This window comes from Catharus ustulatus, chromosome 2 (genome assembly GCF_009819885.2).
Source record: "Catharus ustulatus isolate bCatUst1 chromosome 2, bCatUst1.pri.v2, whole genome shotgun sequence".
In the NCBI taxonomy this organism is placed as follows: domain Eukaryota; kingdom Metazoa; phylum Chordata; class Aves; order Passeriformes; family Turdidae; genus Catharus; species Catharus ustulatus.
In genome coordinates, this window is record NC_046222.1 from 111,290,317 (window position 1) to 111,310,469 (window position 20,153).

Consider the following 20,153-nt stretch of genomic DNA (forward strand, 5'->3'; position numbering starts at 1 on the left):
GCTCTTCTCTAGGCAACCAGCAACAGGACATGAGGACATAGTCTGAAACTGCCAGGGGAGGGTTAGGTTGGACATCAGGAGGAATTTTTTCACAGAAGGGGTGATTAGATAATGGAGTGGACTGCAAAAGGTGTTGCAAAATGTGGAATATGTAAAATTTGCTGAAGAAATTATGTTCTTTGATGTTTGATCTTTGTATATGTTCAAGCTTAAACAGCAAGAGGGAGATTTAATCTGTGAAACAGATAGCAGCTAGCAAGCAAGTTCTAAGTGATGTTCAGCTGCCAGAAAAACAACTTGTTGCTATAATTGCCTTGTTAAAGGTTTAGGGCATGACATGCTGTGATGATCTCAGATGTAGAGGGAGGTTAACAAGGCTTGGGGAGAAGGATGTCCCCTGACAGCGGACACAAAGAATGCACAATGTATGTGCCACGAGGACATCTCGCAGAACTCCCAACATTCAGAAGAAACGAATAAAGCCAACTCAGCAATTGTGCTGAAATCAGCTCCAGCCAGGTGAGAGGTAATTCTGGCTGGGGCAGATTGGGAACACTGACCACCGAGCCAGGAAACCCACTGTCCTAAAGAGACTGAGCGTGAGAGCTATCAGCGTGACTGGCGAGGGAATCATCAACCGATAGAACACTTGTTAATAAGAGAGCTATGTAACTGGCAGCCAATGACCACTAATTATTTTGTTTGCTAAAATCTATCATTAGAAGAAAGTTTTGATAGTTGGTGTGCTTGATTCACGGAACACCACTGAGTACCCAAGCTTGCACAACTCTGAAAACAGAGAGTATAATTATCGGCTTGTCACACAGCAGGTCATGAATCCCATTTTTGTGGAAAACACGGTGGTGGAATCACCGTCCTTGGAGGCGTTTAAGGAAAGACTGGAGGTGCCACTCAGCGCCGTGGTGTGGGTGACACACACGGAGGTGTTCGGTCGCAGGCTGGACTCCTTGACCCCGGAGGTCCTTTCCCACCTGGCTGAGGGCAGTCCTTATGACCCAAGGGCTCCCCCGCATTCCCGTCTCTGCCCTCAGCGCCGCGCTCCGCTCCGCTCCCGCTCCCCTCGCGCCCGCCCCGCCCCATCCCCGCGCGCCGACGTGCGCGTGCGCGGAGCGGGCCGGCGCTCGCCCCTCCCGCCGGGCCGGGCCGGGCCGCGGAGCGCGACGGGCAGCGCGGAGCGGCCGCGCCCGGGCAGGAGCCGCCGCCGGCGGGAGCGCAGCGGAGGCGGGCGGGCCGCGCCATGCGGCTGTGCGGAGCGCTGCTCAAGAACCCCATCCCCAAGCAGATCGAGTACTACTCGCGCTTCTCCCCCTCGCCCCTCTCCATCAAGCAGTTCCTCGACTTCGGTGAGTGCGGGGGCCGCGGGGTGAGGGGGTGTGGGGGTCGCCGCGGCTCTCCCGGGGAGCGGCGGCGGCGCCGGCGCGCAGGCCCCGGTCCTCGGCCGCGGCTCCTGGCCCGCACGGGGAGCGCGGCCGGGCCCGGCCCCGCAGGCCCCGCGCTGACAGCCCCGGGCCGGGCGCGGTGCGGGCAGCCGGTAGGCAGCAAACAGCCGCTGCTCACCTCGCCGGGAGAGGCGGGATGCCTCTCCTTGCCTTGTCCCCTGGCACGGCTGCCATGGGGATGTGATTCAAAATAAGGGCTCCAACATGAGGTATTGTGCGGTTAATGGTCGTGAGCGTGAAAATGGAAATCTGCCATGCAGTGATCGGCTTACTTAAAGCTCGGGCAGGAACTCCTAACGCAGTTGCATAGGAGGCCTGTTTGTGTAAAATTCAGGAGCACTTCAGGAAATGTTGCTGATGATAAATAGCATTTTTCTTTTCAGAAGCCCTGGAAGGAAGTCAGGAGTGGCTTGTATTGATGTTAAAAAACATACTTCCAACTAGATAACGATAAACCCATATCTGTATTGGAGATTATTTGACTCTTGCTCTCTGACACGAGAGTTGTTGAGATTTTATTATCATACAAATATTGCTAGTAGAATGAATGTAAAGGCTGTGTGTAACATCGTGAAGCTTAACAGAGTGTTCCTTCACTCTTACAGTAGGGGTACAAAAGGACAAAAATGAGGTAGCGTTCAGTTATAAAGTGATTAAATGTGGATACAATTGCACAATTATGGCAATGGGATTAGTGAAAGAATGCTGGAAGTACAGAAAGCCAGTAATGGGCTTGGTATATCGTCTCAGTGAAACAGGATTTTATACTATTTGAAAAAACAACAACCAAAACCCGTTGTCCCCACTTAAAGGAGAACCTGACTAGAAGCTGTGCTTTCTTTTTCTTTCTCTGGTCTCCACTCACCTGAGTTTGTTACCTCTTCCCCATCCCTCTCTTTGCTGCTGGGCTTCTTATCTAGCATTGGTGCTTCTTACACTGTGTCTTTCTTTACTGGCAAGGACAATGGCCTGAAACTTAGAATATCTGTATTTTAACCCTGGCACTAAACAAATTGCCTGTTTGAAAGTTGGGTTTGTAAATTATTGCTGGGAAAGTGTTGGTGTTTGTGAGCCTCTTTGGTTGTGACTAAGGACACTTAAAGATTTCGGGATTTGCTTTAATGCCTTGGATGTTTGGACAAAACTTTGCTTTTTGGTAAGGATTTCTACAGTTCCATGTTGCCCTGCATTACTGTTTGCCTTTGGACATCTTCTATGGCAGCCTTTTCATAATGCTGCATTGGTTTTAACATTATAGTACCTGTATTACTTTATGGTCTTGTGATTCTCCAGAAGAAATAGTTTTATTTTACAATTTTAAGCCTGGCTTATGTTACTGGAAATTAACAGAGTGAGAACAGGATGGTTACAGCCTGGCCAGTCTTATTCTTTACTCATGCTCCATTTGTCACTGGATGTGTCATTGGAATCTTCCCTGTGTGTGGCTGTGTATTTAAGGGTCTTCATGTCTTAAGACTGATGGGAAGCTATCTAATCGTTGACATTTAAAACCTCTGAAGAAAAAAAAAGTCTATGGTTTAGTCTTGGAAGGTCACCAGGAGTTTCTAAAATTAGTAGGTTTATGTTGTATCAACCTTGCTAAACCTATCACCTTGATCTTAATAAGTTTTATGGGCCACTTAACATCTCCACTTACTTACTCTTTAGTGCCTGTATTTATTTGGGAAAACTCAAGTAGGAAAATTACAGCAGTTTAAGCAAATGGATTAAACCCAATGTAGTTACTTAACTTTTGCAATCCTAAATGTTTACAGCTTTGGGTAATTTCAAGTTCAGATGGAGTCTTCATAGGCCTGGAGGAAGAATTTACATATAAAGGTAAGTAATAGTGCAGAAGTTTTCCCACTTGAGGCGTGGAAGGCCTGGACAATATGCACCATGTCAGGGAACTTATATCTGTGTTACTTACATCTGAGTTAGCCAAAAAAGAATTCGCTGGTGCCACAGGACAAAAGTATTCAAGAGAGCAAATATGCCAGGCATAAGGAGCATGATACTCAAGGTGAAGTTCAGTTGTGTTTGCTCATTTGTTAGAATATTTGATGGGAAGAAGACACTGAGACACTGTTTTGTGGTCACTTACAGAGACTATTCAGTGTCTCACTTCAAAATAAATGGTCTTTTTAATTGAGCTATGTGAATGTAGTGCTTGTTTTACAAAAACATAACTGAATTTTCAACAAATGTTGGAGAAGAGTAAGCACAAAGGAGATGTGTGAATAAGCCTCTCATGGCTGTCTGATTTTGTTGTGTGATGTACATTTCTCATATGGAATTTGCGCATACTGTGGTTCGGATTTTTGTGAAGAAAGTTTTTCGACTTAATTTCTGACAATAGTGAAACTACAGTGTGTTCCTTATGTTGATTTTATACTGGTTTTGTTGGTTTAGACTAAGTTGACTTACAAATTTGTAAAATTCTGGTGAGCTTGGGCAGAGAAACTTCGCATTTCTTGTGAGCTGAAGAGTCTCTTCAAAGATGGTTGGTGGCAATGTATATTGAGGTACGGCTTGGGCTTTTGTTAATTACTGACTAGCAGTGTGGGTTGTATGGAACACAGTTGTGTGCACAGTGAGGTTATAGAGCCTCTGTTCCTTTCCAGTGATATAAATTAATCACGTTTATTTTAAAACTTTCTCTGCTTAATTTAGCTATATTAACTACTAAAAGAGACAGTTTGTTTAAAGTAGCTTGCAAGTACTAAAAACCTTGAAGCAAACCAGGAGGCTGTAGTTAAAGCGTGGCACTCGCTTGTTTTTGTAGCTGAGTCCTGTTTGTGTCCGTGTTCTGTTGAGCTTGCAGCTGTCTTTGTAGCTGCCATGAGTGTGTCAGAGGTGACTGTGCTGTGAGCTTGGGACCTCTGTGTCAATCTGAGCATTTACTCTGTGCAGCTCTTTTCTTTCTTCCTGTGTGTACACTTTCTATTTGCACACTTCTGAACTCTGTCCAGGCAGTTTCTTTTGTTACAAAGTGAATTTCCCAAGGTTCTTGTGCAATCTCATTCCTTTGCAAAAGAATGACCTTCTGTAAGTGAGTTTCAATATAAACAAATTTTGACCTTGTTTAATGCTAGTATGTCACTCCAGGCTTATCCAGACCTCCATGATTATTCTGCTCTGGAAAAAAATACAAAATCTAACAATTGGATTCACCTATGTAGTTCCTCTGGAAATTGTTTTGGTAGATTTACCAAAGGTGCAGGCATACCTTAATGACCCAGACTAAATTAATTGCTAAAATATCTTTCCTGAAATGAACTTGTATTTAGAGATCTCATCTAACATTCACGTCCATGGATCTTTGTACGTTTTGGGGGTAGACTGTTTGAGAAAAAAATGCCCACTCTGGAGATTCATGTTGATGGAGCATCTCAATTTAGTCTTGCTTCAGCTTTTAAGGTGGGCCTTAGACAGTGACAGGTTAATCCAAGATACCTAGTACCTAATCAGCAGCCACACACATGGATAATCAATCCCTTGCCTGGGGAAGTAATAACTTGTCTGTTTGAGGAAAGTAGAGTTGCTTTTCTAGGAGTGTGTCAGCATTTAAAAAAGACACCCAGAGACGTGAGCTCCTGGTGCCTGCACTGCAGCCTGTCCTTGGCGTGAGCCAGCCTGGGAGAGCTGCACGAGTGCTGAACCCTGCCCCAGCTGGCAAGCTCCACACAGCTGCTTGCTCACGTCGAGGTACCTCAGTTGTAAAGTTACTGACAAATGTTTTGTCAAATGAATGGTTGTACTGCAAAGGTTACATGTAATTAAGCACAAATGAAGAGACGAGTGAAGTATAAATGGTGTAATCCTTTGATGGTGCATGAAAGAGTCATTTGAAGCTGTGCTGGTGCTGTGTTGTGAGTGTGTACTGTACTCATGTAATCCTCTCGTTGCTGCTGCTCAGCTGACCAAGTGTCTGAGCCCTGAGTGTGAGGTGTGTTTTGTCAGAAACATGAACCATCTGCTTTTGGGGCTTGTTTACTACTGAAGCTGTCTTGGCCAATTGTACCTACCTATATTCTAGCCCTTTTTGTTTCATGTTTCAAATGAAATGCTTTGGATGAACTATGTACCTAAGGGGTTAAACTTGTTTTTGTTAGCTCTTTGAGCATGTCATGTATTAGTGTTCATGTACCACAGAGTTACTGATGAGTTTGGATAAAAAAACTGTGCTTGTGCTGAAGACAGAAGATCATGAATCACAGTGAATTCTTGTGGAATGTGACTTAGGAGATCCTGATTTTGTAGGTTATAATCAAAATATTTGTGGTGACTGCTGCAGTTAGTGGCATTGAAAAATATCACAAAGGTTGTAATTTAGTAATTTTACTGTACTGAGAACAGCTGAGCATGCAGCAGATAATCACAATGAGTGCATGGAACTGTTGTGCCCTGGGGCATATCTGGAGGAAAAAAATGATCAATAGATCCTTCTCATTTTTAAAATACAATTTTTGGTATGAAATTGTTTAGTTTGTGGTACCTATTAAACTTACCTGTTTTGGGGAAACTTGTAGGCCTCTTCCAAAATGATATAAAGAGCAAACCAGGTATCAGCACTGCTGTTGGTTGCTGCCATTTGTAGGTGCAATATTAGATTGGAGTTTTGTAAGAGTGTTTATGCTTCATGTTGCCTTGTTGGTAGAGGCATGGATCTGAATTGAAAGCCAGCCACTGGGAGAGGTAGCTGGCAGATACAATTTGAACAACAACATGTGGGGGTAGGAAAGCAGAGATCAAAACCTGCCTTATGTCTCCAAATATCATTATTAATCTTCTTGTAGAAGATGGCTGTTGGAAGATTTTTCTACACAAAAAGATACTGGAAGATTTCTTCTTTTTTTTTTTTTAATAGAACATTAGTGGAGAGACTGTGCATCTATAGCACTTGTAAAGTTAAGGGCTGAAAGGTATTATATAATTACCTGCTATTTATTGGTGGCAGCTGTGCTTTTTCTACTTGTCTCTGTGCATTGTTTATTTAAATACATCTTCAAAACAAAAATGGCCTTTGAGCACGAATGTTAACCATTGGTATGCTAACCACTGAGTGGGATCAGGAAGATGAATGCTAGTCAGACATAACTGTCTTTTATTTTCATCTGACTGGCTTCAGCTTCCATCCTGCAGTTTCATTAGAGCTTTTGTTGGTAGGTTGGGATCCTTTGATGCCTGGAATATTTTTACTGTGTGGTATGTGTACATTGTAGTGGAGTTACCTTTCTTGATTTTATAAAGATAAATACATGAAATGAACAGCAACCTCATGAAAATACATGGAATTAACTTTTGTGGCTTTTCCAGAATTTTTGGTATTGTTCTTCAAATATGTTGTTCAGAGCTTTAAATAGAATCTCTTTAGGAGTTTTGTGGAGCACTGGAATAAAATTGATTTACTGCTGTTTAGTTTTTACCTTGAAAGGAAGGCTACCAGTGACAGCTGGATGTGCAAGCTGGATTGTTTTGTTCTTGAATTCTTTTGCAGTTACCACTTTTCCATGTCCAGTCCTTCATTCCCTAGATCTGGGCATGAATAAAGTTTGCATTTCAGAACATTAGAAGGGCTTTTCTTTGATTGGGCACAGCAAGTAAGCTGGAAGCCTTTTTGATGCAAGTATTATTTATAACCTGTTCCTGTTGACAACTGCCAGTTGCTGGCAGGCAGTGATGTTCCAATACTATATATAATATTGAAGGGTTTTATAAGGCCTAATATTGATTGTTTTGAAGGTCTGGAAGAGTCATTGTGGTTAGGTAACTTTGTTCAGCTGTCGCTCTTGAACTGTGATATGATAGAGATATTTGTGTGTGGGTGTGCTGTGTAATACTAGATTGTGATGCATTTCATTTACAGAATTATCTGTATATTTTACAGGCTGTTTATTCAATAAAGGAGTACTTGATTTCTGTGAATAATTGAGACTTTATATGTTCTGAATTCAGCATTTTAGTATAGTTATAGTACAAATTCCAACTGGACCACCAAGGTAATTTTTTTTCTTCCTCATAAGGTGGTTTGGCTGGCCACTCTTGCCTGTAAGCATAGGCAAGTAGTCTACAAGTGAGCATCCTTCAGCTGATGGAAATGTGTGGGTTTTGTTTCCCAAAACAGCAGAAAATTTCTTGGTCTGGGTTCTGTTTTCCCGTGGACTGATCAGAGGAGCTGTGCAGTCCTCTGCCTTGGGATGCTGGGAAGGGAATGATCTTTCCCTGCACATAGACATGTCTGCATGCTTGAGCTTTTTTTTCTGTTTCCTGAAGATGGTATGGTGTGTAAGCACACAGCTGAATGTCTTGGGTAAGAGAGGACAAGAACTCCCTATCTGCATGAAACAATGAACAATGTCAGTGGGCTTATTTCTTTTTAGCAAGTAGCAGAAGCAATGGAAAATGCTGCTTGACAGAATTTGAGGGCTTGGGAAGCTTCTTCGAGAGGGACAAAAATATAGGATTTGTAGCTCTTGAAGATCTAAGAATGTTTGGGACATGCTTTTCTTCTAGCAACTGGTGGAAATTGTTGAAATGCCTTCTTCAGAGTAGATTTAAACTAATAAGGAGGCACTTGAAAATCTGAAATTAAATTTTGATTAAAATGAACATAAATTTGGTAACATTCCTTCTCTGGAATGGAAACCAGTGATTTAAAAATAGCATAACTTTTGCATGCCAAGAAAACAGGCTGATAGGGTCTCTCGTAAGACATAAGGAGGAGTATAAGATGATATGTCAATTTGAGAAAGAACAATTCTGATGCAGACAAAAGAAAAGAAAGCAGTAGAGCAGTGTTACAATTTCCAGAAATACTGTTGATTCAAAAACATATGAAAGCTGGAAGCAAGGACATCTGTCTTGGGTTGCAGTACAAATAACAGCCGAGGTAAAAAGTCATGGGATAGAAAAGCAGATAAAAAGATGTTGAGATAATTTATAGTAATTGGGGAGAATGCTGAAGTGAAACATTTTCTTGATGAAAGTAAGTACCTAATGATAAAGACTGTTGAATTAATCTTTGCTTTGGTCTTCAGAAAAAGATTAATTGTATCCAGAAACATAAAAGAAATCACAACTCCCCTGACCCAAATTTTAGATAAGCTGAAATATGTCTAGATCCTCTTGGCTTACTGGGTTCCAGTGGAAGTAGATTAGTTCTGTTCTGTGTGTTTTGAGTAGCTGAACACTTTCTTCTGCAGATGTGTGTGGCCTGGTGCAGCACAGCTCATGCTTATGGGCTCAAATGGAAATAACAAATGGAGATGACCCCAGGGTTTTGGAAGTCGGAAAATACACTGCTTGTCTTTCAGGGAGAAGGAAGAGGAGGACTTTAGAGTTAAATCAGGTTGACTGAAGTAGCTGAAAAAGAGATGGAGCTAATAATGAGGTAATACATAGATAAGCACCAAGAGATAATAAGGTAGTAAAAGGACAATAGATTGTGTTGACCTGGTCTAATTTCCAAGTTAATTTGGTGTGTACTGAGGCAGTAGCAATGGGTGCTGTGTGAAGTTTGGTACAGCCCCATGTGACAGTCTTAATTAAAAGCAAACAAACAAAATCAATGTATAAAATAATGGAATAACTTCCAAGTGAGGTTGTTATATCAGATGTTCAGTGTTATGGTGAGTTGACCCCATGCAGCAACTGAGCACCCACCCAGGTGCTTGCTCCCCTCCTTCCACCCCCACTGGCATGGGAAGAGAAATGGGAGGGCAAAAATGGGAAAACTTATGGGTTGAGAACAAGACAGTTTAAGAAGTAAAGCAAAGAGGAAGAGAAACAAGTGATGCACAGTCACTCACCACCTGCCAGAAGCAGTCACTGTGTGATGGACATTTGGGGGACAAAGCCAACCAGTTTGTTATTGCTGGGCATGGCATCATGTCATATAGATCATCCCTTTGTCCAGCTCAGGTCAGCTCTCCTGGCTCTGTCCCCATCCAGCCTGTTGCCCACCCCCAACCCTGCTTGCTGGGGCAGGGACTGAGGGCAGGAGAGAGAGAGAGCCCCTTGATGCTGTGCAGGTGCTGTTCAACCACAGCCCAAACACGGCTGTGTCACCAACTCTTCCAGTGACAGCTCCAGGGCACAGCCCCTTTGGGCCTGTGAGCAAACCTGGCTCCAGCAGCCAGCTCACACCGGTGTGGATGAAGAGCAATCCATAAATACCCTATGTTCACTAGGAGTCATTGATCTTCACAGGACTGTTGTGAAAAATGAATGCTCTGTCTCCAGCCCCCTTTAACTCAAATCAGCATAATCCATCATAATAAATATAAATCAAATCAGGCATAGATTCAAGAATTGTTTTGTCTAATTCCACAGTTACTGTATTAGAACAACTTTTCATGTTACCAGTTATGCTTAATATAATGGCCTTTATTAAAAGCCACCTTTTTCTCAAAACTGCTGAAATATCTTACAGGCTGCTACTTATCCTTTTAAAAATGTTTGGGATTTTGTGTTTTTCTGGAGTCAGTTAAATGTGATTTTTCTTTTTGGAAATATTAGGTTGAAAGAATGAATTAGAGCACTGAACTGTGACTCTTGAGGTATAGTTCTCTTTTTTTTCTGATGTTTTGTGTGTTATAAGATACTATTTTATTGGCTCTTGTTTCCTTTGTCACATTTACATAGAAAGGTTTATTCTCTCATGTTTCTTTGTTCTGTGTAAATGATTTTCTGTTAGTTTGAAGTCAACACAAAAAAAGTGTCACAGTATTATAAATATTTTCACCAACTTAATTCATTAAAATAGTAGGCTGGTGCAAATTATAATTGGTGCTTATAAGAATTAGGTTTAAGACTGTGAATAGAGAGAGAGGCAAAATTTTTTTGCTAAAAAAATTTGCATTTTAACTGCTACTTGTTTGGTTGAGTCCTAGTTTATGCTTTTCTGAAAGATTTTTATAGACTGCAAAAATACCTTCAAACTCTGATAACTAACATAGAGGAATCCTCTAAGCTTTTTTGTAATGTGCTTTGTTAATTATCAAAAGTGTTTTGAAACAAGATGTTTAACAGTCTAATGCATTTCACCTCAGTGAGACTGAAGGGAAACTGGAGCATGTGGTATTGGCAGTATTTTTATGTAATTGGTTTTAACTGTGTGAGTCTTTGCTCATAAACGTTTATTTTATTTATGCTGAGGATTTGGAACAGCTTTTTCTTTGGCAGGTTGTCAGGAACTAGAGGATAAAGCAGGGATTTGTATTTTTCTGGAATGGTTAGAGAGTATTATGGAGGTTTTTCATAAAGGTTAGGAAGGAAGTTGTCAAAGTTGTGAAAGCTTAGGGAGAGTGTTAAGGCTTTGGAACATCTAATTATAATCTTCAATGTAAAATAGATTTTTACTTCTTATGGGAGGAAAAGGTGATTTTAAGACCCAAGAAGGACAGCTCAGTCTTTTCTAGTCAGTTTGTGGTAATCAAAAGGGGAATAAGGTTTCTTTGTTTGGTGCTTTAGGCCTCATTCTACATCATCAACAACAACAACAAAAGTTTTAAATTTGTTTTAAAATTTTGTCTCACCAGAGCAAAACACAAGATTTGTTTTGTCCAGGGTCTCCTGTTGGAAAGCCCCAGAGCCCCTTGGCAGTGAGGCCAGGGCTGCTGTGCCCTCTGTGCTACTTGGACTGGCTGCTCCCTGCTTGGAGCTCGGGAGTGCTGGTGGGAGAGGAGCTAATACAGCCTGCAGAACTGCATTATTTTGGTTTTGTTTCTCTGCTTCAGGAGCCCCTTGTGCCTGGCTAGGGAGGGAGTCTGGGTTGCACACATCAGAGCCATGGTTTCTCCCGAGAACATTTTGGCTCTTTGCCTGTCATTTTCTGTGGGGAGTGCCTGTGATAATGGCGAGACAGAGCTTTGCTGCTGAAATGATTCACCTGACTTTCAGCCTACTCCCAAATTGCTCGAAGGAAACACGGCCTTGGGTCTATGTGTCTAAAAATAATACAGCCTGTGGGTAACTAATTGAGTGCCTCTGCATTAAACTTTATAGATACTTTTGATTACTATGTTGTCTCTTGGCAAATGTGTTGAAACACTCAAAAAGTTACTTGGTTAGAACTGAGTAGTAAGCAGCTAAACATTAGTTTTAGATCAGGGAAACCTATTTTAAAAATTCACACTTTTATTTTAATTTGGGTTGTTCTGTTTAACAGTACACAGTGCTGGTTTACAGCTCTGACAAGTGATTATCTGATAATCCATTCCTCTTGAGAGGAACACATGTATCTTCACTTGAGTCTTTTCTGTGACAGGAAGGCTGTGGCTGTAGGAGTTAAAATTAATGATTGCAGAGTATTGTGCATCTGTTAATTCCTCCTGTTGGTCTGTTCCAGATCAGCAGTAAGTTAAGCTGCTTTCCAGCACAGTCTAGTTTCATACAGAGCACCATTTATTTGACATAGGCTAACTGGAGTAGACAAATTATATATTGTTGTTATTTATTATTAAATTAGTTCATAGCTAATGTAATTATTCACTCCATGTTGAGCTGTCCTGATGTGCTAAGGACTGCTGCTGACATTTTTTCCTGACCTGTGCTTATATGAAAACATGAACTGACTTTTTCTCAGTGTCAGTGGTTCCCTAACATGGTAATTAATACACACAAGACATAAACCAGCTCACTATTAGGGGTTTTGGAAATAAGTGGAGGTAAGCATTTTTTTTCTGTATTCAAATTCAAGACTAGTTGTATTTATTTGTGGCTTCTGAAGTTCGAAAGTCTAGACCTTGATTATAAATGGGATTTGGTGTGGTCATTCACGCAATGGTATAGGCTGATGTATTCTCCTGAGTGAATGCTGTGCTGAAATTTTCCTTGGGAGCAGAAAGTGAGGATTGCAGCTGCCCTGCCAGTCAAAGAGTTCTTGAATGTGGTATTTGAATTGCATAAATTGGAAATGGTTTTTTAAGCTCAACTGTTTCAGTACTTCAGCCCTTGTTTTATCCATATGCTGTGTCACATGACTGTTGCAGCATTAGCTGGAAAGCTAAATAACATGTGAGCTTCCTAGTTTGGATTTCACTTAGCAGTGAAATGGCACAGAGTGCAAATCAAAGGCCATACAGTGGTAATAACTGAGTTCTCATCTGTGAACATAAGCCATGTAGATTGAGAAGACTGAAGCACCCCTGTTGGTGTGCTTTTCCCTAGGCTGAAAAGGCCCAGCTAGTCATGGGATTTGTGTTGAAGAAGAGAAACAAGTATTTGGGAAAGATTACTTGCTGACTTCAGTTCCTCTGGCTTTAGGCTGGTTTTCTGGCAGTAGTTTTTGGACAGAATTTAATTGACTTCATAAAAGTGATATATTTATTATAGTTCAGTAAGATCTAAAAATACTTTTTGTTTTTAATTCTTCAAGTTTCATTTTTTAGAACTTGGAATTTTTCTGGTTTCCGTACTGACATAGAAACAATCTCTTAATGTGCCAAGTGAAAACATGCCCTTAAAACAGGACACTTGAAACAATTGCAAGGGTTGGTGGAAGTAGTCTTAGAGAGCAGTAATGGAATTTGTGCTAAAGCTTAATCCTGAGGTGACTAAAAAGTCTAAGTACCTGAGGTAGTGTGTTTTGGATCCTTAAATTTCAGATCCTCAGTCTGCAGGTTACCTGTGTCAGAACAGCTGTGTAGGCTGTGGTTGCTATTCTGTAGCACAGCATGGTAGGTCCAGTTTCAAAATACAGATTTCTTAGATGCAGTCTGTGGTAGGGAGTGAGGGTCAACAAGAGTCAACATTTCCTATTGTATTCTATGGGTTCCTTTTCCATTTGCTTCATCATCTTCATTGGGTTTTTCAAAGCCCTGTCTGGTAGCAAACAAACAAATCCTGTGTACTTTTTGTGCCATTGATATTTTTAGTGCTTGGTGAGATAAATATCTAGAGAGTATGCTGAAAATATAATCATTTCCATTGGGGAATAGGAATGATTGTAAACTCAGACTTGTTTTGCTGAGTTTTGTAGCCACATTTATTGGGACTGTGCAAGCATAGCTTGTCTTTTAATAAATAGCCCATGTTCCTGAAATGGTGTGTAATCACTGAAATTCAACTATTCTTCTTAAGTTCTGTTTTCCTAGCTTTAGCAGCAAGTTATTAGTTTTAGCTTTTGCTCAGTCTGCTCTGATGCACTGATGTTTTTGTATATTCTTTTGAAGATTTATTGATCCTTCTGCTTCACTTTGTTTTGTTTGCCTATACAGGAGCTATGAAACATTCTGGAAGCTCAAGAGAGGACAGTAGATATGGTTGATCACTCCTGCTTTCCTGTCTTTCTTCCTTAATTTTGCCCTATCTAAAAGCAACAGTAGTAGTTTCTGATCTTGTTTTTATGGGTTCTGGATGAAGTCCCTTGTCTCTGGTATACAACAGGTGGGACTTTGTTTTTGAGTCTTAAAGTAATACAGTGTCTGTCTCTGCTGTTCAGTACGCAGTTAATGGAGAGAACTGAACCTCTGCCTGCAGTGCAAAGACTGAAGAGTGCTTTGTTTCTTCTTTCCCTGCCTCCTCTGACAGATGAGTTAATATTTAGAAACTACTGATGCTTTTATAACGTGACCTTGGCAGTCCAGTGACAACCTGGGGATGTGGCAATTGTATTAGGTTTTTGAACTAGGTGACTTTGACCATCCTTGTGAAGGACTGTGGCTGGAGTCTGTCCTCAAGCAGGTACTCATGAATGTGGGAATCTGGCAGCTGAGCTGAGAGCCAGAGTTCATGGTCTCACTCTGCATTTCTGCCCTCCTCTGCAGCAAAGTGGAGGTTTGTGTAGAACCTTCTGTATGGAGCTAACCCTTTTGTAACGTGAATCTTGGATGGTACACTATTGCTCTGGTAGTTTGTAGAATTTGCCAGAAGTGGATCAGTGCCTGCCTGCATGTGTGTGAAAAGCCTCTGCATTGTTTGTGCCTCTTGTTGCAGGAATCAGAACAAAAGCTTTGTTTAAGTGAAGCTTTGTAAGAGTTGTCTAATTTGTTTTCTATTTCTTAGCACTGTGAAAGGTAAAAGTGGGAAACAGAAGAGATGAGTAAATGTTAGAGAAGAGTTGAATCCAGAGAGGAGAAAGGAGAGTAGTAGAGAAAACTGAGAGAACTGTGTTCCCTGAGTTCCCTTTGAATGAAAGGTCCACCAGTAGTAACATAGATGTTACTCCCAAAACATTCCACTTTTCATCCTGTCCTTTCTGATAGCATTACATTTAGAAGTTCTAATGCATTCAAGTCTGCTTTTGTGACCTGTGCTACCTCAAAGGTTCTGGGTCATGTTTTACTGAGATATTTTTCTTAAGTTGTTTTCTCCCTCTGATACCTGTCTGGTTGAATAAATGCCATGATTCATTTTTGGTGAAAACATGTAACACTTTCATGTCTGAAAAAACAGATTTAATATTAAATATCATCTTCTGGGTGAACTTCTTTTTAAATTTTAGTGTGTAAGTTTACTTATATTTTCAACTTAAACTTGTGTTGTGGCAGTCACATCATTCTTCAGGTGTATTGTATTTTAATGCATGAGCGAATCCACCAATATTCACTCTCATGAACAGTGACTGTTCCAGATGCAGCAGTGTTTGTACAAGTACTGCTCCCACGGTATTTTTACAAACCTTGTGTCTGTCATGTGTAAGGCTTGCTGCACTGAAGGTTGTCCATAGAATATTCTTCACTGACCTGAGCTGAATGTAAGGTCAGGAGAGTGCTGCTTAGATCTTTGACTGACATATTTTCTTATTTTCACTATGTTGAAGGCTGTATCTGTTGTCAGTCCATTACATTGACTTGTTTTTAAACAAAATAGTCTCAAGACTGTTTTGACATCATTATTTCTCTTTGGTGCTAGTTTTGAGCTGAAGGTTTGCAAGTGGCAGAGAGGAGACCACAAATAAGATTTTCTGTGTGATTTTTATATAGGGTAACTGATGAGCCCAGTCAGGTAAGATTGTTTAGAAGATTGAAGCAGGTAGAACATTTATTAAACAGTTGCTTTTTTTAAACCCATGGTGACACTTGACATTTCTTTCACTTTTTGTGCTAGCTATGCATGCAATAGTAATAACTTGAGGATTAGTTCCTTCACAAATATCTTTTCATTGACATTTTTCTGTCAAAGTAGCTATTATTGTATAGCTTAATTTATGCAGTCTATGCTGTGTTTTTGCAACCTGATTTGCTTCAGAGTTTCCACTGTTTGCTTGCTTCCCTGTGCAAATTTGCACTGCTTTAACAAAATAGGTGATCACTTTCCTCTTGGGTCATGAGAGAATTAGGTCTTCAAAGAATGTTAGGCTGTGTTCAGTCTAATCTCATTTCAGAGACAGAATCAACTAGCTTAGTGTACAGTAATTTCACGATTATAAGCCGCACTATTTTGACTAAAATTTTGGTCCAAATCTGAAGTGCAGCTTATAATCAGGTGCGGCTTATATATGGACAAAGAAGGAAAAGTTGCTGTTTTAGTTTGGAGGACAGGTGTCTGCTGAGAAAGGCAGGAACTTCTCTTTGAAATGGAGAATGTAAACCCCCTCCCTCCAAATTATTATAATTTTGAAATCAAGGGGCTTTCAGGCAAAAATATGAGAATTACGAATAACAGTTCTTTACTAGGGAAATTAAAATAGAAATGCAGTACTACAAAGAAACATACTCCAAACCCTGACAAAGTCAGAGTACAACCTGACACCCCGTCAGGCAGGGTGTTGGTAGCAGTCCCATTAAATGGTGGCTGCATCCTCCTGCAGTGACAGATGTGGCTCAGTTGGAGCAGTGCTCCTGCAGAAGGTGCAGTTTCCCTCTGGAGGTCCAGTGGTGATGTGGAGAAATCCAGTTTTCCTCTGGAGTCCAGTGGAGAAAGGGGCTCCCTTAGTGTCCCAAAACCTCTGTTTTTATCTTGGTAAGAAATGTTGGGCTCTTCCCCCTGGCTGGAGCAACTTCCAATGGGATGCAGTAATTTTATCAGTCCCACAGTGGGACTCAGTGGCCATGAGCAGAAAATGACTCGCTGGAGGAAGGAGGGGTTGTGCAAAGATAAAGAACAATGCCCTGCCTGGTTTCAATGGATGGCCCATTAGCAGAATATCTGCCGTTGAGATAAGGATCACTGCCCCCACCTCAACAGATGGTGATCGAATAGATACCTTTTATCACACTCTGTATTGTAACACCTGCGGCTTATAATAAGGTGCGGCTTATAATCATGAAATTACTGTAATTTTGGGTAGATGTCTACCTTCACTAGTAAAAGACATGCCTAAATCAGATCAGATTGCTCTCTTTTACAGTGTTTGCCATCAGGCAGTTTCTGAAAGTTAAGTGTTGAATCTTCCCTAGTTTGAGTCTAATGCTTGTTTGGCTCTTGATGCATAAGGTTACTGCTGCCTCCTCCCCAGTGAACTGTGAGGCCTTGGAGAGCATTGCTGTATTCTTTATTTATTTCTTCTTAGGTGAATCTATCAGATTCACTCATTCCTGTGTCACAGACTGTTTTCTTGATTTCTGTTGCATCCATCTATGCTTTTAAAAGATGTTAAAAATTCGTGTAATGTACCAGTAGAGTGGGATATGTGCTTTTCTTTTATTCTGTTGTATCAAATTCCAGGTTAAGTTGCAGGCACTGTAGGTAGTAGGTAGGAACTTTTTAATCAGCTTGCAAGTGTAACTTCACTAAGAGTAAAAATCTGTAGATAGTCTGAGGGCCTCTTGACCCTGAATTAACACCTAATCCCTTAGAAAATGTAATTACTTTATAGGGTTCTTTTCTACCAGGAAGACTAGTATGGGATTGCTTTGTTCCCTGCAACAGCGCAGACCTGTAACAAAGAGGTTGTATCCTGTCTGGTTTGTTCTTTTTGTTGCCTTAGTGTGATACTTGTTGAAAGGAACTTGTTTCAATGCCTGATTTGAGAATTTGGTCTGTGCAATTATGCCACTTTAAACCACAAAACTGAATTATTGTTCAATTGCAATCCAGAATTGCTGTTTTACAGGCAATGGGAAACGAATGGTGGTGGTGTGTGTAAAATTCTGTACCCTGTATATCATGAGATGCCTTACTTTGTTCTTGGCTCTGTGGATAAGAAGTGTTTCACTTTGAGTCTTCTAGTATTTCCATTTTCAGTTTCTTAAAAGCATACTTTTAGAGAGTTTACATTTTTGTAAATAATGCTAAATTCAGCCCTTGATGCCAAGTGCAGTGTAGTTTCTACTAGGGAATAGGATGAGTATTCTTTCTGCCATTTGAATTCATACAAAGGTAAGCAGGTCATTGTTTCATATATTTGTATTCTCGAGTAACTTGTTGAGGGTTGCAGTGTAAATCAACGAGGGATTATTCACAACCTTAACTTGCACTTTAACCCTGAGAAAGTGATTTCAAATTCCTTTGAACTGAAACTGGTAGATTTAGACTGACTTTAGTCTGTGCTGTTTAAGACAAAAGCCTGATGCTGGCGATGTATTGACCCACCTGGAGTCAGAACAAAGTCAAGAAAGATTGCTTTGAAAAATAGATGGAATTACTAGATCGATATTAAAGTCAGCCTTTGAAAAAAAAATATTAAACTATCTGTAGGGTAAACATGCAGAAGTCTCATTGCAGCTTATTAGAATGCTGTTTCTGGAAATATCTTTAGAACTTACTTTATCATACATGCAACTATCATATAACTGGTAATAAATTGTATTAAGAAAATACCTAACATACAGACTAAGGGATTTTTTTACTTAGTCTGATGTCCCTTCTTTTGATGGAAGTGGTTGTACAGGGGTTGCTGTGAGGAACAGCAGCCAAGGAACAGTGTCAGGACACTACACTTTTGCTTTGAAAGCTGGAGGCTGTCTAATTACTGCTGCTCCTTGTGGGTGGCCATTCTGTCTTGCCGTGCATGTGATATCTGGCAGGCAGGCTGACCTGATGGTAAATGCTGAAGCAGCTCTGTGGAGGCTCTCAGATAAACTGACTGCAGCTGAGGAGCTGATACAAGAACCACACCAAACAGATGAGCTGAACTTATGCTGAAGCAAGCTTGTAAGCTGGGAAGTCTTAAACCAGAGCTTCCTTTCCTCTTCCTGCACTGAACGTGCAAAGGCACCCCAAAGGGCTCTGTACCTAAAATGCGACTGTACAACAGGGCAAGGCAGATCCTTAAAAAGAGATGGCTTAGAGCTGCTGGGGCTCAGATTGAGTAGAGATGTACCCTTGCATATGGGAGGAGAGGATGTGGGTCTCTTCAGCCAGTCCTGTTTGTCTGTAGCAGCTTTTGTTTGCCTTGCGCAAACCCATGAGCTGTGGATTCTTGTTCTTAATTTTCTTATTTTCTGTATGAGCTGTCTTTCATTCCTTTTGCTTTTTATCACCTAGAGAATCACTGCACTTGCTCTCAGTCACTCTTGGGACAAAGCAGTTGTTTTTGTTTTGAGGGGTTTTCCAGCTCAGAAGGTACAGGCTGAGCTGAGTCAGAGAGTCTTTCCCTTTGTCCAGCCTCAGTCTTTAAAGAACTGCTGTAGACAGTGACCTGTGAACAAACACGTGTCTGTCCTCTGTTGTAAGTGTATCAGTATCTGATTTACTTGAAGGATCGAACTCTGAAATCATTACTGTGCTTCACAGAAAGCAATGTAATGTCTTGTTTCCTTTGTCTAATTTTGAAAGGATGTGTGTATTTGTAATTGAGATGTGAAAATGCAAGCAAGTAAAATAGATCCAAATGTTTACTGGAAGAACTGTAATGGAATTGGTAGCTCTATCAGAATTTAATGAGCTCCAGATTGATGATACCTAAATGAACAGGAAAAAAGGAAATCCTAAACCTTCCTGCATATTCCCCAAGCTAATGTTAGGGTTTGGGAACTAATCCATCATTGCACATTACCTATGTAAAGAAGGTGAAAACTCTGTGATTGTAATGGGACTGTCTTTAGAAATAACTCCTTGATTGTGCTGGTTACATTTTACTTGAATCCTGCAAATTGCAAATCTCAGTGATTATGTGCCTAGCAGTGCTTTTAGCACTTTCTGGTTGGCTTGAACATATAATTTATGGCTCTTACTTTATGCCTTCACTCAGAAATTTTGCAGATGGTTGAACTGGTTATCATCACAAAAGACAGGAAAGACCTGTCTTTCTAGATGAAAGCAGAATCCTGGCTGTTCATTACGACTAAAACATGGACTTTAAAAAAAAAATTAATTTACCTGGATTCTTTAGAAATTAGTTATGATGGGACTTTCCCCACTTGTTTAAAGTTGCAAAATACAAAAAACTATGTTAAGTCAAGTCTGATCTTCCATTTGAACTACTTGGGCAAGTAGCTTAATATCCTGTGCTTTTAAATATTTGTAGTTAAAATTTTATAGGTATCCTTAGTAACTACTTTAGCTTAAGAGTGCTCTTAGTCATGTCAGTCTTTCAATTTGTATAGGATGGCTTCAGAGAATGAATGCTGTTACCATATGTATGCAGGAAGGTATTGTTATTTTGCTGGATTCATTTATTTGGTTTCTGACTATATGGCTGGGGAGGTTTAATGTTTTATTTTCAAAATACTAGCAGAATAAAAATGTATTTTAAAAGTGAAAGTTAAGGGTAATCTTAGCTGAGGCCTTTCCAAATGAGAATGTGGTGATAAGCAATGGACTTTTCTTCCAGGTCTCTACTGAGAATCTTGTAGGCCAGTCCTA

General features: G+C 40.6%; 1 protein-coding gene across 1 annotated transcript in view; it reads left to right on the forward strand.

Annotated features, from left to right (window-relative positions):
* The first annotated feature begins 1,159 nt into the window (after nucleotides 1–1,159).
* The window catches only part of PDK3 (pyruvate dehydrogenase kinase 3), a 51,861-nt gene continuing 32,867 nt past the window's right edge, over nucleotides 1,160–20,153 (forward strand). Inside the window, exon 1 of the mRNA XM_033052766.2 lies at nucleotides 1,160–1,364. Coding sequence (XP_032908657.1) covers nucleotides 1,259–1,364 — 106 coding nt within the window. The 5' untranslated portion in view covers nucleotides 1,160–1,258. The remainder of the gene's footprint in view (nucleotides 1,365–20,153) is intronic.